We start from the raw sequence: 17,086 nt of genomic DNA, 5'->3' as shown, positions 1-17,086 counted from the left end.
CCCACATGTACTTCTCCGTGCTCTCCCTTCCAGCTGACCGGACCATCACCCCCAGCAAGACCTTAGGAGCCAAGGGTTGGCGGGAGAGTCACTGTCAGCCTGGATCCCTTCATGACTATGTGGAAGAGAGACGCCCTACTCACCCCTGTCCCCTACTGCAAGTGTGGTTTATTGAAACACGTGAGTGGAGACGGGAGATCCTGTGGTTTAAATGCTTTATGTGTGCCTCAGTCTCCTCATCTGTAAAACTGCAACAAAGTTCTTACTTCACAGAGTTTCTGAACAAGTGATATGGGATAATGAGTCACCACTCACTGTAGAGCCTGGCAGGTGACAGATGCTCGAGAGATCTAGACCGAATACATATCTTCGTTCCTTGAGGGTTGTTGTGATATCTTAATGAAATAATCATTTTGGAGAGAGTTATCAACATGGAAAAGCTAATTGCTGGAGGTGAGAAAATGCTGTCTCAGCCCCTTCCTCCCTCTTATTCTAAGAAACTTTAACAATTTGTGGACCTAGTCACTTGTCCAGGGTAATGGAAGCAGGCTATTACTAACACAGTGGAATCTATAATAACGGAGAATGCTATCCATTTAATTTCACGCCCCTCCTCAGCACTTCCCTCAACCCCAAACCCAAGCTACGAACCTAGAAAACCCATGGACAGGAACTTGTAGTCTGTGGGATTGGTGGTGAAACAAAGCAGCAGCTATACTGAGGATTATAGGGAGGAGATGTTTTCACGTCGTAGGTGTTTAAAAAAAGATGGCAATTTGTATGATTTATTTAGATGATCTTTAAGATACTGTCTAGCCCTAAGTTCTGTGATCCTTAAGAAAATAGAAGAATTTTAGTTCCACCTTCTCTGGACTTCTGTGCCTCCCTAAGTCCATTACTTGTGGAAGCACAATCAGAAAGAAAATTCCCCCCAAAACACAAAATAAGAAGGAGAAAGAGATGTAACTAGAGACCTCCAGTCTATGAATAATTTATAGTTAAGCATCTTAGCCTGTTATTACAGGGGAAATCAAGTCATGTGGACATTTAAGCAACATATCTTTTTAGTGATACTCTGGGTTCACTTTGCATTTTGCCTGGGGTACATTATGACTCCATCATCCTTATACAGATTTGCATGGATTTTTTTCTTTCTCTCTTACATACAGGACTTCAGATATGGCTAAAGAATAACCTGTGGAATCAGACACACCTGGATTTGAATCTGGGGTGAGTTAGTTAATATTCAGATTATCTGTTTCCTCATTGTAAAATTGGGGTTAAATATGTACCCCATGGGGATGTCATGAGAATTATCACTAGAATTCATTAAAGCAAAGGGGCTGGCAAATAACAAATGCTCAAATCTGCCTGACTCCTTCCCCTCTTTTCTCCTGCTAAGATGCAGAGGGTCCGGTTTGTGGGTTTGTGGGGCTGCCCTCCGAGATGGTGCTGGGAATATCCTCGCCACATCCAACTACTGCAGGGGACTCCGGTGGGTAAATGAGTAGCAGGCTGGCTTCCTACAGCCAAAAAAGAAAGACTGCCGATCCTGAAAAAGTCTAGGTTATGCTTGCAGGGTAGAGAAAGCTCAAAAGATGACGAAGGTTCTAAGGGAGCTATTTTTATTTTATTTATTTATTTATTTTTATTTTTGGCTGCGTTGGGTCTTTGTTGCTGCGCGTGGGCTTTCTCTGGTTGTGGCGAGTGGGGGCTACTCTTCATTGAGGTGCGCAGGCTTCTCATTGCAGTGCCTTCTCTTGTTGCAGAGCACGGGCTCTAGGTGCGCAGGCTTCAGTAGTTGTGGCATGTGGGCTCAGTAGTTGTGACACGCGGGCTCAGTAGTTGTGGCTTACGGGCTCTAGAGCACAGGCTCAGTAGTTGTGGCGCACGTGCTTAGTTGCTCCGCGGCATGTGGGATCTTCCCGGGCCAGGGCTTGAACCCGTGTCCCCTGCATTGGCGGGTGGATTCTTAACCACTGCACCACCTGGGAAGTCCAGGAAGCTATTTTTAAATGGCTTCCTGCCGAGAGACAGCTTCCTGGGAAGGTTTATTTCAGGCCCATTGTAGCTTTCCACCTGCCTCCTGCATTCCTTCTGGTATTTTTCCCCATCTGCTGGTCCAAAATGAAAAACACTCCTTCCTCAGAGGCACAGACAGCGTTGGTAGCCTTTTTGTCTGAGCACCATGCAGAGGCTCAGGCCAGTGCTGCAATCTGGGAGGAGAGAGAGGAAGTTTCTGGAACAGAAGCAGGGCTTCTTATTAAAGTAGGGGAATGTTATTTTTAGTCTGGGCATGAGTTGCTTCGTTGTTCCTGCTGCCGTCAGCGTCTCTTTAAAGTGACCTCCTGGTGTGGGAATTGTTGGGCTAGAGACCTGGAGATGGTAACAAGCCAGCCCACACCTAAGACTGAAAACATCAGCCATTGTTTCATTTACTCCTGAATCTGCCACTGCGGCAGGCCTCCGCGTGTCAGCTGAGGCAGTGTGAAGGCTAGTCAGGTGTGACTCTGGCTGGAATCCTCTCAAAGCTTCACTCCCTCACACATCTGCCGGTTGACGCCGGCGTTGGCTGTGACCTTGGTGAAGGCTGTTGGTTGAACACCTACACGTGGCTTCTCCACGTGGCCACTGGCTCCCTCAGAGCATGCCTGGTGACTGGGTTCCAGGAGGGAGAGACTCGACCCAGGGGGACTGAAGTTGTATTGCATTTTCTTACCTAACCTTGGAAATCCCTTAGCATCACTTCTCCCCTTGTCACACACCCGGCTAGATGTACAGGGAAGGAACGTAGGCCCCTCCCCTCAGGAGGAGGAGTGTCCGCACGATACCGTAAGACCGGAGGCCTCGTCGTGGCCGCCTGGAAAATAGCTGTTTCTCACAGAGGAATGAAACTGGCGGAGGAATGGAGGCGTGGGTTTGCTGTTGGAGAATCATGGAGACTCAAGCTACTGTTTTTACTTTAAACGTAGAACTTTCGAAAACTGGAATACAGGCATTCCTCGTTTGATTGCGTTTTTCTTTATTGCGCTTTGCAGATATTGCAGGGGGTTTTTGTTTTGTTTTTTTTATCAGTTGAAGGTTTGTGGTAACCCTGTGTTAACCAGCGCCATTTTTTACAACAGTATTTGCTCACTTCGTGTCTCTGTGTCACAATTTGGTAATTCTTGAAATATTTCGAATTTTTCATTATTATTGTATTTGTTATGGTGATCTGTGATCTCTGATGTTACTATTGTAATTGTCTTGAGGTGTCACAAACCATGCCCATAGAAGACGGTGAGCCTAACCGATAAATGATGTGTGTGTTCTGACCGCTACATCGAATGGCTGTTCCCTGTCTCTCTCCTTCTCCTTGGGCCTCTCTATTCCCTGAGACACGACAATATTGAAATCAGGCCAGTTAATAACCCTACAAAGTCCTCTAAGTGTTCAAGTGAAAGGAAAAAGTTGCACGTTCTTGAAGGGAATGAAACGTGCTCCTCCAGTGAACACACCAAAGGTAAGAAAGCAAAAGAGCCTTATTGCTGATAGAAGATCAAACCAGCTACAACATTCCCTTAAGCCAAAGCCTATTCCAGAGCAAGGCCCTCCGTTTGTTCAGTTCTGTAAAGATTGAGAAAGGTGAGGAAGCTGCAGAAGAAATGTCTGAAGCTGGCAGAGGTTGGCTCAAGAGGTTGAAGGAAGGCAGGCGTCTCCATAACATCAGAGAGCAAGGTGAAGCAGCAGGTTATCCAGAAGATCGAAGATAACTGAACGAGGTGGCCACACCACACACCAAACTTTCAATGCCGATGAAACAGCCTTCTACTGGAAGAAGATGCCATCCAGGACTTTCATAGCTAGAGAGCAGAAGTCAATGCCTGGCTTCAGAGGACAGGCTGATTCTGTTGTTAGGGGCTAATGTACCGGGTGGCTTTAAGTTGAAACCAGTGCTCACTTAACAATTCCAAAAACCCTAGAGCCCTTAAGAAGTACACTAAATCTACTCTGCCTGTGCTCCATAAATGGAAGAACAAAGCCTGGATGACAGCACATCTGTTTACAACATGGTTTGCTGACTATTTTAAGCCCACTGTTGAGACCTCCTGCTCAGAAAAAGATTTCTTTCAAAATAGGACTGCTCATTGACAACGCACCTGGTTACCTGAGAGCTCTGATGGAGATGCACAATAAGATTAATGATGTTTTCATGCCTCCTAACACAACATCCATTCTGCAGCCGTGGATCAAGGAGTAATTTCCACTTTCAAGTCTTATCATTTAAGAAATACACTTTGTAAGGCTATAGGTAGAAATTCCTCTGCTGGATCTGGGCAAATTCAATTGAAAACCTTTTGGAAAGGATTCACCATTCTAGATGCCATGAAGAATATTCATGATCCATGGGAAGAGGTCAAAGTATCCACATTCCTACAGGAGTTTGGAAGAAGTTGATTCCAGCCCTCATGGACGACTTTGAGGGGGCCAAGATTTCAGTGGAGGAATGAACTGCAGATGTGGTGGAAACAATAAGTAGAATTAGAGGTGGAGCCTGAAGATGTGACTGAAGTGCTGCAACCGCATAATAAATCTTAAAGGGATGAAGAGTTACTTATGGATGAGCAAAGAAAGTGGTTTCTTGAGATGGAATCTATAGCTGGTGAAGACTGTTGAAATGACAATGAAGGACTGGTTTAGTGTGCCCCCAGCAGCTGGGCTGACAAGTCCTTTGTGGAAGAAGGATCTGGGTTGCACAGCACCTCATTCAAACACTTTTCATTTCTCCTCTCCCTTATTTTCAACCTCTTGAGTGAAGAGTTCAGCAAAGCTTCGTGCTGGAAGGCTTTTCAATACTTTATGCATCGCAGAGGCGTTGGGAACACACTGAGGGTTGAAGAGGAAACAGTTTTGCATGAGATGATGGAGGAAGATGAAGTGACACAGCCTAAATGAAATGAGCCTGGCAAGGATTTGACAAACCCAAAGCTTTCATCTCAGGTTGAAATATTTTTTTTTTTTTTTGCTCATTTCTGGATCAAAAAATTGATTCTAGAGGGAACTGTGAATGTGAGAACCAGGCTATGGAATGATCCCGTGATTATAAGGAATAATCTTAGAAAAATATTTGTAGAGATCAAACAAGATGAGCTCATCAATTTACTTTTCCTTTTATTATAAAAGTAAAATAAAAAATAGCATTTATAAATCCAACATTTTTTCCTTTAAAGTATTTGATCTAAAAAACATATTTACAATAGCAAAATGCAGCCAAGGGGGGAAATACCATTTTCAGGACTGATTGTAACCATGTTTAAATACTGACATGTACATATTCTTTTTTCAAATCACAGAGAGAACCACATTAGGAAAAGCAGTGAGCTTTTTTTTTTTTTTTTTTTTTTTTTTTTTCCAGCCACTCAAGCTTGCGGGATCTTAGTTCCCCAACCAGGGATCGAACCCGGGCCTCCTGCAGTGGAAGCACCGAGTCCTAACCACAGGACAGCCAGGGAAGTCCTAATGAGCCTTCTTTTTTTTTTTTTTTTTTAAATCACACACCAAATAACTCTCACTTTAAAATTCATAATCCTTAATCTGAATGCACAACTGTGCTATGGACGGCCAGAAGGAACACCCAGTAGGGACTGTGACAACTTTTAATGACAGTGGGGAAGCAGCAGAGGGACAGCAGCAATGAGAACAGAAAGCAGCTGGTAAAGCTCAACAAGCTACTGCACTCCCGAAGAGGCGTCAGCCCAGCCGCGGGCTGTGATCGTAGACGCTATCGGTAAGTCAACTGAACTAAAATTCATTTCAGAACCAAAGAAGAAATCCACGTTTAAGGCCTTGAATTACACCCAGCGCGATCCAAGCAGGCCGGTATTCCTCGGAGCACTTCGGATGCACTTCCTTCCTCTGGACAACGCGATGGAATTTCAGAGCTTTGGTTTACTCGGTGTTGGAAGCTGCCAGCAGGCTAAATTTTGCCTTCTAGAGGTCCTTCCTGCCCGTAATCGTGGGGCACTTTGTTAATAGTTAGCAAGGAGCTGCCGCTGGTCAGAGACTCTGTGAAGCTGAGTTTGCAGAAGGATGTCTCTACGCCGCTGTCACAGACGCTGTCGTCCCGGAACTCGTCTGGGGGGAGAAAGCACGGACTCACAGGGGTGCACGGGGAACACGGCCATCCCCGCTGGGCTCCCGTGTGTATCTGGAAGGCTCGTGGGCTGCAGAATTCTGCCTGTTCCCCTCCACCAGTCACCACGGGCCCACCTACGCCGCCCCAGGTGTTGCTACTGTTCACGGCGCGGGGTTGGGGGGGGAATTGGGGGGGTGGGGGGGGACAGAAAACACTGAGCTTTATAAAAAGTGTGAAAATGTCAAAGTTAGCCAAGTGTTTTCACCTCTCTTTCTTATAATCTAGCCTCATGTTTATCAGAATCCTTTCTGAATTCTCTAGACTCAAAGTGTACCTTTTTTTTTTTTTCTTAGAAATTAGGTGTATTTTTTCCACCCACTGTATTACCTATTTTATAGCTGGGGAAATTGCTGAACGTAGGCAAAATAAATTGGTGACAGAAGTAGGAAATAAAAATGAGATCTCCCTCTGGGCCTCGTATGCTATTAGACACTATACATTGCCTCAAAAATATTTTGGTAGCCAAAAAAGTGAGTGATTTTGATGAAAATGAGCCTCTACTGGGCAATTAGGTCAGATTCTCCTTTGAGAAGTGTCTTGAGGGATCTGAGCAATGTGAATTATTTCCTATAGGGAGAGAGTGACCAAGGAAACAGAAGTCTACCGTATGCGAATCAAAAAGCTATCTTCTTGTATATTAAATTCCAGTGTTAAAACGTTAAGACCTTAATGGCAGGGGCATGGCTATTGTCATTGATTTATTCAACCCATCAATCTTTATGGGTTTCTGTTATGTGCTAGGAACTGTGAGGTATTTTAAAAATAACTACAAATTGAGGGCTTAAGGCTTTTTAAAATATAAGTATTTACCTACTTCTTTGTTTGTGCAGACGGAGCGTCAGGTCATATGACAGGAGATGTGGGTGGTTTTCTGGTGGATACGCTATTCCTTTCTAAAGCGTGCACAACACCTGTCCTCACTCCCCTAGGAAGGGCCCTCCCACCCCAGCAAGGTGACACCAGTGCTGAAACTGAACGGCAAGAAGAAGCCCGCCAGGTAAGGACCTTTGCGGGGAAGGGGACGAGAAAGCTCAAAGACCCTGAGCCTGGATCGGACTAGTGATCTGGGGGGGCAGAAGGAACACGCGGCAGGGCAGGGGGGCAGGAGGAAGCACAGGCGAAAGCGATGTTTAAAGAGAGAGCAGATAAAGCAGGGACACTGTCTTTGCTGCTCACTGACCCATCTTCAACGCCTGCAACACTGCTGGGTGGGCACGCCAGATGTGCTCAGTAGAGATCTGTTGAATGGCTGAATGAAGGGGAGGGAGGAACGTCATTTTTAAAAAGAATCACACTACCTGTTGTGTAGGGAATGGCCTGAAGGCGGGTGGAGAGATTGGAAACAGGGAGACTGACTAGGAGCTGCGGCAGGCATCAAGGCAAGAGATGGAGGTGGGCTGGGTGGGGGCGGTCGGGGCCAGCGAGCGTTCACACGCAGTCGCAACCTCTTGGAGGATAGCAGTGCTTGTGACCGCCGTGGCCAGCGCAGAGCCTGACTGTGAGTGGGTATCAAGAGTCCTGGGCAGGTGAGGACAAGTAAGGAGCACCTAGGATGGGGCTCTGGAGGCTGCAACTTTAAAAGGTGAGTGTGGAGGTGAGCGTGCCAGGGGAGAGCCCGGAGGGGAGGCTGTCTGAAGAGGGGTCCCCCGGGATGCGCGCTGCGAGCGGATGGCGACCAGATGTGAGCAGACGCCGGTCCTCGTGGTGAGAGGGGCCTGGTGCAGGCACAGGGTGTCGAGGAGAGAGGAGAGGAGGTGGAGAGAAGAACGCTACAGAGTTCTTCCGGGAAGCCTGGCTGGGTAGGAGAACAGAGAAATCGGGCTGCGGCTAAAGGGGATGGGGGAATCAAGGGGATGTTTGTTTCCGTCTTCTTTTGAAAAGATGAGAGAAACTACAGCACGCTTGCGAGGGGATCTAGTCGGGAGGGAGAAAATGCTAAGGCATGAGAGCAAAGCGAGGGTTAGAGGAGCAGGACCTGGCTGGGCAGGAGGCAGGCCCAGGCGGGCTGGAGGTCTGATGGTGCAAAGATGAGAGAAGTCTAGTGGTTTCTCTGTTCTCGGTGGAGTGAGGCGAGGACACGGGATGAGTGAGGAGTGGGAAGGGGTGTGGGCAGCGTAGGAGGAGAGAGCATGAGAGAAATGGTTGTTAGGGCGGGAGAATACATTTGAAGGGAAATGGAGGACTGTGGCGCTGGGAGTCCATTAGGGCACGCGTTCTAGGTGGGGTGACGGGGCAGCGTTGTGGACGCGGGGGGAGGCTGAAGGGAGGAGAGACAGGACCACAGGAGGGGAGCCTGGGCAGCGGTGGGAAACATCGCAGCGTCAGTCCACAGCCTGGGGCGCTAGTCCTGCCTCCACCGACCCGGGTCTGGACGTTTCTCTCTCTTTCGTAAATTTAAGCAGTGAGAGAAGTAATGCTGGCCTTCACCGCCTGCAGCCTGCTGTTTTGGTATTTACCGTGAACCTGAGCGACTCGGGTGCCCATGTGGCTGTTGTGGGGACAGCCCCTCCCCTGAATGGTAGCGTCCGGAGGGGAAGACAGTACAACCTATGGTCCCCGAGGGAGACGGATGTAGCGGACGGCGTGTCCGGGAGGTGGTGGTGGGGAGGACAGACCACAGCCCCAGAGGCTGAAGGCGCCAGCCTGGCAGGGCGGGGAAATGTCTCGACCGCTTTTTCAATCCTTTTTCTTTACCTATTTGCTGCCCTGTGGAAGCAGGCGAGAAGGGCAGCGAGTGGGCCTGGGGGGCAGCCTCCACCGGGCTGGTGGCCGCACTGCCCGACGTGCAGTAGGCTGCTTGGATCACTTCAATGGCTTCGGTGTAGCCCATCTGCCTCAGGGCCTCCACCAGCTCTTTTATTGTCCCCCCCGAGACCTGCGAGACAGAAATGAAGAAAGAGGATGTCTCTGCGTTCAAAGCTGTGCAGGGACAAGCAGGCAGGCTGTGAACACGACAGCACGCCCCTTCCCCCGAGATAGCCGGCAGCCTGGGAGGTTGCTCTCAGGGCAGAGAGCAACTCAAAGATACGCGGTCTTTGAATCAAGTTTCCTGTTTCAGCTCAAAGACCACTCAGGAAATCACGGAGAAGCACTTTATAGTAAGCAGAGAAGGTGCTGAGGCAGTAAAACTCTACCCAGAGTGAAGTCTACCCCATATCCCTGAAGCTCTGGAAACCACTGAGAAACGAGCTGATGATGAACTTTGCCACAGAAAGTAATTTCACCCCGTGTTTTTCTACCTTTTCGTTTTAGAAAGGAAAGCATCACCAGGTAATGGCTCCGCAAGGAGTCACGTCACTGGTTCCATGTGCTGACATGCGATCAAGGCATGTTCTTGGGGAGGGCAAGGCATGAAGGTTGATTACAGTCTTTCGTCTTTGTTCAGCGAGATCAAAGTTCTGTGACCATCCTGACACTCTAAGTAGCATTTCTGCAGCAAGTCTCAAGGTGTCTGAAAACAGCCAAGGTGGGTTTCCTGCTGTCCTGGGTCAACCCTCCCAGGACACGGGTAATGACTGATTTTCTACCTCAGAGTTAAGGGAGAAGGAAAGGGAGTATGCTCCGGCCAATGGTGTTAACAGAGCAAAGTCAAATAAACGTAGTCAAAGATGTAAGACGACGTGTTACCTCGTAGTTGTCCATGAGAGTTCTGGAAGGAGCAGGACTCAGCCGGAAGGCATTATTTAGTATCCCCAAACCTAATTTCTGTGCCAGAGTAGCCCAGTTTTTGTCTGGATCAGGAATTTCTAGCAACTTGTAGAGCTGCAACTTCGCATCTTCAGTCAGCTGTTTCATGTCTCCTGAAGAGAATAAAGAAGAAACACGACCGTCCTAACCGACCAGAGACGCTCCGGAGGGATGGATCACTGCCACACCGCTCACCCTCCCGCCCCGGGGAAGCAGTCACGTTCCTTCACGTGGAAGTCGGCAGCAGCCCACGCTGTCGTAATTTACAGCCGGACCTTCTCCGTGGCGCCCCTCCAGGGTCTCCTGATTCTGAGAGAAGCCCCTGTGCCTTTCACAGCACACCCTGACCCCCCCCCCCTTCAGTGACAGGGTGGAGATGACACTGGCTCAAAGAACCCGCTTCTCCCACAACTCACCTTGTGCCAGTAAATCGTCAGATGTAAACTCTGGCTCATAGGGTTTCCCATTTAATATGTCAAATACCTGTTGGGAGGAACAGCACGGGGAGATGTTGCACGTTACAGGGACCATGAGGGAAATCTGCTTCTCTGTAATATAAAGGACTCGGCGTGTCCTCCTCGGGAGGGGCCAGGACCCCAAATGGGAAGAGGGGTCAGTACCATCGCCCGGGAATACGCGTGCCCTCTGGGGGGCTCTGGGCCTGGGAGGCTGTGCTCCACGGGAGCCGCCTGAGGTGGGGAGCAAGACCCAACCCAGCCTCACACAGAGCCAAGGCCACGGCCCTGCTGAGGGGCAGAGGCAGTCTAGGCCACCCAGTCAGCCACGTGTGGGTCAGCGATGTTCCCTGAGAGCTAGGGAGGGGGCTGAGCTCACGCTGAGCTGTGAAGCTGGGCTCTGCGGCTGCCCCTCCTCCCTAGTGAAAAGGCTTCTGAGAGCGAGTTTTACGAACGTGCCCAAACTGAGGTGTACAAACGCTCACAGGGCTTGGGGTCAGCCTCCTGGCACCATCCACGTTTTAACTGCGGGGCCAGAAAAGTCTTAGGTTAAAAGGGAGGAAAAAACCAAAACTGCATAGCTCTGGGGGCTGTTCTGCGCTCTCTGCAGTCACTCGGTGGCTGGCTGACCTGGGCGAGGACCACATGGGGTCACTGAAGTGGGTTATCTTTGTGTTCTGTGGTGAGGCTTCTGGGAAAACCAGGCGTTCAATGTAAAGAGAGCCGTGTGGTCTCTCCGCCAGGGTCACTCAGCTCAACCCACGCGGCCCGCGAGGGGCAAGCGGGCAGTTTTGGACAGGGAGCGGCACCTGGCCCTGCGAAGGGTTAATATTCAGCTGGGCCGCCCACCTCCTCCCTCTGGCTCCCCTCCCGACGCCCAAAAGACCCAGTAACTGCTTTCGCCTTCAGATCTCAGGTCAGCAGAGTTCCGAGGAAAGCTTTAAGGCTGTTTACTTTGTTTACATTTGTGCAGATCCTCAGAAGAATCCCCATTTCTTTTTATGTTCAGAAATCACTTACCGAAGTTCAAGCCAACCGTAACAGTTATCCTGGCTTCAGAAACTGAGATGGGAACGACTGTGGTGTAAGTTCAGAGTGGGTAACCTGTAACGTGAATTTTGTGTTTCTCTCATCTAACTCTGATCTGATTAGCCATATACTTTTACACTCAGAACTCTGCTGACCTAGATCTTTCACAGATAGGCTTTTCAAGATAAATACAGCTCTTGACAAGCAGACTTTCTTAAAAAATAACAGGCATGTGCTTTGGGGAGTAAAGACCGAGGAAGGCCACCTGCTCTGACGTCCCTGGACCTGGAGCTCCCTCAGGAGCAGCGAGCACACGGGCGGAGCCGCACTCACCTGCCAGCTGGTGGCCATATCCAGAGGAGTGGTTCCTGGCAGGACTCCTTCATCCTCTCCATCCTCGTCCCAAGAGTCATCCAGGTCGTACAGAGGCTCAAAGTTCTCCACCAGGGGATCTGCTCCTGCGAAGTCAAGTTAACACAGCGTTAGGTAAACCCACATCTTGTCAACTTCTAACTGCCTGCAGGGGTCAGAGTCTATAAACAGATAAAACATGTTTATTTATAAGCATATAAAACACATTTTCTACTGAAATATCCAGAAACCTGCTTTTAAACTTAAAAATTTAAATTTAAATAAGTTCTAATGCATCTTGACTGTAAAGGTGACTGCAGATACCCCATGTCCTTTGAAAGTGCCAAGGACACTTTCAAAAACAAAAGACCTGGAACACGCTGACTCTCACATTTGACGCTATAGGACAGTTTTCAAGTGAACGATGCATCTTTAACCTGAGGACCGACGGCAGCAGTTTACAGGGACCAGGGTGCACGCTCGGGATTAAGGTCCTAAATGTTCAAATTGATGCCCAGCGCCGCACGTTTCTCAGCCTCTTCACCTGCTGGCTCAAAAGAGCAAAGCTGCTGCTGTCTAGTGCCAACCTGTTCCGCTTTACTCCTGGGTACGGCACTGATCCTTAAACGCAAAATGCCAAGAAAACCTTCTGGTAGGATGTGGAGTTGTTGAAAAAGTTAGGGCCAATCTTGGAAAATCTGGTCTGTTCCTTAGCCAGCAGCGAGAAACACCTGAAGTAACTCAAAAATTAAGGCTAGAGTTAACTTCTCAAAGGCTTAGAGAGACTATTTTATTGCTGCCTGATGAACAGTAGGAAGTTCAGCACGCTCCCCTTTTGGAAAGAGGACCTTGTTTTAGTCTTGCTGGGAGGACGTTTGACTCTTGACAACTTCAATAATAGGGGATAATAAATAATAATAGAGATAATAATAATAATAATGAGAGGATCTGCATGCCACTTCTTACTCTGTTCTCCCAGCTGCAGCCTGATCTCTGGGGCAGTAAGTGTCACCCGACCACGGAAACAGTAGAGAAACTAGGATGAACAATTTGCAGGACCCAAGATGGAGAAGCTTAACTAGGTCTGTTCCTTACGTGATCTTCTTCATGACTCTGAGCTCAGGACTAGGATTTTGTTTTTGTTTTTAAATTTTGTTTTTAAATTTTGTTTATTTTTGTCTGCGTTGGGTCTTCGCTGCTGCGCGTGGGCTTTCTCTAGTTGCAATGAGCGGGGGCCCCTCTTCGTTGCGGTGCGCGGGCTTCTCATTGCGGTGGCTTCTCTTATTGCGGAGCCTAGGCTCTAGGTGCACAGGCTTCAGTAGTTGTGGCTTAGCAGGCTCTAGAGCACAGGCTCAGTAGTTGTGGCGTGGGCTTAGTTGCTCCCCAGCACGTGGGATCTTCCTGGACCAGGGCTCGAACCCGTGTCCCCTGCATTGGCAGGCGGAGTCTCAACCACTGCGCCATCAGGGAAGCCCAGGACTAGGTTTTTCTTCTGAGTTTCTTCATTTATATACTGGAGAAACTGCTACTTGCTACTCCTTTCATGGGATACTGAGAATTAGAGAGAAAGCATTCTTGGAAGGGTCAGAGCTTCTCGTCTGAAGGCATTTCTTAATTATAACCAGTGACTCCCCACACTATTCATCCACACTGCAATCATCGTCTCTTGTTCACGGGAACGTCAACTTGACAAAGGAGGAAAGAAAAGGCTGCTGCTTATTCGGGATGTGATGTCAGAAAAATGTAGTGCTGCCAAAGAAAAGGTTCTCATATTTTTCTGGCCTCAGTTGTTTTTAGAAGGTATTTAATCTTCTCTTTTCTTGAATTTGTGAAGCATTTATTTTCTAAAAAAAATTTAATAACCTCTGAGGTAAATCACATAGGCCAGGACAGGCTTGAGATACCAATTCCATTAAACATTTTTTGAGGTTCTAAATACACAAGGCAGTAGAGATTCAAGGATGAGCAGGAATAATTTTTTCTGTATTTCACAGGAAGAGAGGATTGAATTGGAATAACACCTTCAAATCCTTGAGCAAAACAGGGGACAGAAACACAGCAGAGAGAATGGAGTCTGGAAGTTCAGGGTGACGAGGTGTGACTCACAGCTCTGCCCCTTACTGGGGCCCTGGGACCGGGATGCAGAAGTCTCTCTAGTCTGTTTCCTTGGCTATAAAATGGGGCTAATAATGGGCTTTGTCTCAAAGGGTTATTGTGGATTAAGTAAGACTAAATGAGACAGTGCGTGTGGAGTGCCTATAGCCCAACAGCCCAACAGCAGCTAGCGATGTTTAGTGCCTGGTACATGACAGTACTCAACACACCGCCCACTTGTTTCTTCCTATTACTCTGGCTTCTCAGGGACCTTTCTTGCAAAAGGAAGTCTTTAAATCATTTCTTATACCAATAAACTTTTCCTTCTGAGGACTTGTGACATGACCTGAGGTGGATACTGCTCCGAGTTCTACAAGGAATTCGATTCAACGTTAAGAGCTCTTGTCATGGGAGTCAATGAAGACAACCCACATCCAAAACAAACAGGTGAACTGGAGAGTAAAAACTAACGTGACTGTCAGCACGAAGCCCGGGACTACTAGTCCAAACAGTGCCTCTACGGCAGTTGAATGTGATTTGCCAGAGAACTTTTATTTACTTGTGCCTTTCTGCAGCGGGTCTGTGGCTTAAGAAGGTGGCGTGGCTGCTCTACTGAGGCTGGGTTTGCATTCCTGATGACATTTTCCATCACCGACCGCCAGGCTCCCTTACCTGCTGCCTTGAGAAGAGCTGCCAGCCTCGTGGACCCTCTCCCAGCTGCTATGTGCAGGGGTGTAGTTCCGTCATAGGTGGTGCTGTCTACATGGGCATCACCCTAAAATCCCCCACACAGAAAACGGTTAGTCCAAGGTTCTCTCGCCCTTTTGTCCCCGCCTCCCCCTGTCTGCATGGCTCCCCGGGTCATATTACCAGCCCTGTTGCTATTTTGGGCAGGCTCTGCCATTGAAGAAATCCCCAGTTAGAAATAACCAGGCAAGGGATGCCGGGAGAGCCTGAGCTGCTATTCTGAAGCGTCGAGTAGATAGAGTAGATGTTACAAAGGTGGAGCAGAATGTAGGGAGATAACCTGTTCGCGACATCATTCTTCGAAAAGATTTCCCCCAATCCCCTTTGGGAATTGAATGCAAAGGCAGGTAAGCGCATCCTTCACCTCCAGGAGCAGGCAGCCAGCCAAGGAGATGTTGTCGTGCTCCACGGCCAGATGCAGCGCCGTGCGCCCCGACTTCCGCTCCTGAGCGTTGACGTCAGCCCCGGCGCCCACGAGCAGCAGCAGACACGGCAAGCTGTTGCTCATCATGGCCTCGTGAATGGCGTTCAGACCTGCAGCCCAAGCACAGGCACGGTCACGGGGAGGGAAGGCTGTCGGGGGTCAGCATGTCGAGTGCCAACAGAATCTCTCCTTCAGACAGTCTTTACAGGTGCTGTAAGTCAGTTATTCTGCATGTAAACCCAGACTCCTTTCACGTTCTCAGGAGACACTGAGAGCATATAAACATTCTCCGAATAACGGATGCTTTCTACATACCAAGACTGGTGTTTGCTCAGGCCTTTGCTTTTTCCTCCTACTGACTGCCTATTCCAAATCATCTTTAAAGGAATTAGCTACAGCCAGCAATGGAAATTTCCATAAGAGATGATGAATTCTAAGTGATTAAGGAAAGCACTTTGGGGTGCCAATCAAATAACACACATTTACCAGAGAGCTACTTTTTGTGTAGAAAGCAGACAGAGAGGGTTACACCATGATGTGTGACTGTCTCTTACCTTCCCCGTTGGGGTGGTTGATAAGTTGTGCTGCCTTCTTGTGCTTGAGTAAAATGCTGAGAATTTCATCGTGTCCTCCTTTGGCAGCCAGGTGCAAAGCAGAGTTACCCGAGCGGTCCAGAAGGGTGAGGTCGGCCCCGGCCCTCAGCAAGTCCTCCACCACAGCCTCCTGCCTGGTGATCACTGCCAAGTGCAAGGGTGTCTGGCGAGAATAGGCAGGAGATGACACTGGTCAGCGGCATACTTGTAACCCACAGGCTTATGAGCTGTGACTGCAATAGGTGGAGTCATACTGAGGGGCCATTTCTCATTCCCAGATTAACTTCTCACCTTTGCAAATGAGTTACTCTCTGTTCCACATCATATGCTAATGAAGTATTGGGATGGCCAAAAAAGTGCCTTTGGTTTTTAAAGTAAAAACCAAAGACACATTTTTCATTTTCGCCAAGAACTTTATTGAACAACGTATTCACCCTTTTGTTCCACTACCTTCTGCCATTTTTCAGGCAACTTCATAATTCCATCTTCCCAAAACTTTTTTTTTTTTTTTTTTTTTTTGCAGTACGCGGGCCTCTCACTGTTGTGGCCTCTCCCGTTGCGGAGCACAGGCTCTGGATGCGCAGGCTCAGTGGCCATGGCTCACAGGCCCAGCTGCTCCGCGGCATGTGGGATCTTCCCGGACCGGGGCGAGAACCCACGTCCCCTGCATTGGCAGACGTACTCTCAACCGCTGCGCCACCAGGGAAACCCTATCTTCCCAAAACTTTTTTATCTTTTTGCACAAAGAACTGTTCCAGGTGCCTTTTACAGTCTTCCAGGTAACTGAAATTTTTTCCATTAAGAGAATTTTGTAAAGACCGAAATGAAATCTGAAGGTGTAATGTCTGGTGAATATGGCGGATGAATCAGAACTTCCCGGCCACGCTGTAACAGTTTTTGCCTGGTCATCAAAGAAACATGCAGTCTTGCGTTATCCTTTTACAGTCTTCCAGGTAACTGAAATCTTTTCCATTAAGAGAATTTTGTAAAGACCGAAATGAAATCTGAAGGTGTAATGTCTGGTGAATACGGCGGATGAATCAGAACTTCCCGGCCACGCTGTAACAGTTTTTGCCTGGTTATCAAAGAAACATGCGGTCTTGTGTTATCCTGATGGAAGATCATGCGTTTTCTGTTGACTAATTCTGGACGCTTTTAGTCGAGTGCTGCTTTCAGTTAGTCTAATTGGGAGCAGTACTTGTTGGAATTAATCGTTTGGTTTTCCAGAAGGAGCTCATAACAGAGGACTCCCTTCCAATTTCACCATATACACAACATCACCTTCTCTGGATGAAGACTGGCCTTTGGTGTGGTTGGTGGTGTTCATTTCACTTGCCCCACGATCTCTTCCATTCCACATTATTGTACAGTATCCACTTTTCATCACCTGTCACAATTTGTTTTAAAAATGGAACGTTTTTGTTACGTTTAAGTAGAGAATCGCATGCAGAAATAGGGTCAAGAAGGTTTTTTCCCCGCTTAACATGGAACTGAAACATCAAAGTGACTGACGTAACCCAGCTGGTGCACA

At 48.2% G+C, this 17,086-nt stretch overlaps 2 protein-coding genes across 6 annotated transcripts in view; one reads left to right on the top strand and one right to left on the bottom strand.

The window, feature by feature from the left end:
* The window catches only part of MANBA (mannosidase beta), a 158,022-nt gene extending 146,311 nt beyond the window's left edge, over positions 1-11,711 (top strand). Inside the window, exons 20-25 of one of the 2 annotated variants that reach the window (XM_060012056.1) lie at positions 34-180; positions 274-453; positions 1,170-1,230; positions 7,105-7,172; positions 11,327-11,401; positions 11,575-11,711. The gene's annotated coding sequence lies outside the window, so the exon portion shown is untranslated. Of the gene's footprint in view, positions 1-33; positions 181-273; positions 454-1,169; positions 1,231-3,251; positions 5,538-7,104; positions 7,173-11,326; positions 11,402-11,574 lie in introns of those variants that run through there. The other variant, XM_060012057.1, reaches the window with a different exon arrangement.
* NFKB1 (nuclear factor kappa B subunit 1) overlaps positions 5,135-17,086 on the bottom strand; it is a 122,285-nt gene continuing 110,333 nt past the window's right edge. For all 4 annotated transcript variants that reach the window (XM_060012054.2, XM_060012052.1, XM_060012053.1 and 1 more), the window contains 8 exons: positions 15,517-15,718; positions 14,903-15,072; positions 14,464-14,566; positions 11,680-11,804; positions 10,279-10,345; positions 9,803-9,975; positions 8,870-9,050; positions 5,135-6,114 (listed from right to left, as the gene is read on the bottom strand). In XM_060012054.2, coding sequence (XP_059868037.1) covers positions 5,957-6,114; positions 8,870-9,050; positions 9,803-9,975; positions 10,279-10,345; positions 11,680-11,804; positions 14,464-14,566; positions 14,903-15,072; positions 15,517-15,718 — 1,179 coding nt within the window. In that variant the 3' untranslated portion in view covers positions 5,135-5,956. The remainder of the gene's footprint in view (positions 6,115-8,869; positions 9,051-9,802; positions 9,976-10,278; positions 10,346-11,679; positions 11,805-14,463; positions 14,567-14,902; positions 15,073-15,516; positions 15,719-17,086) is intronic.

The sequence above is a fragment of the Delphinus delphis genome, chromosome 5 (assembly GCF_949987515.2).
Source record: "Delphinus delphis chromosome 5, mDelDel1.2, whole genome shotgun sequence".
Lineage (NCBI taxonomy): Eukaryota > Metazoa > Chordata > Mammalia > Artiodactyla > Delphinidae > Delphinus > Delphinus delphis.
This window is presented reverse-complemented; position numbering and strand designations above follow the sequence as displayed.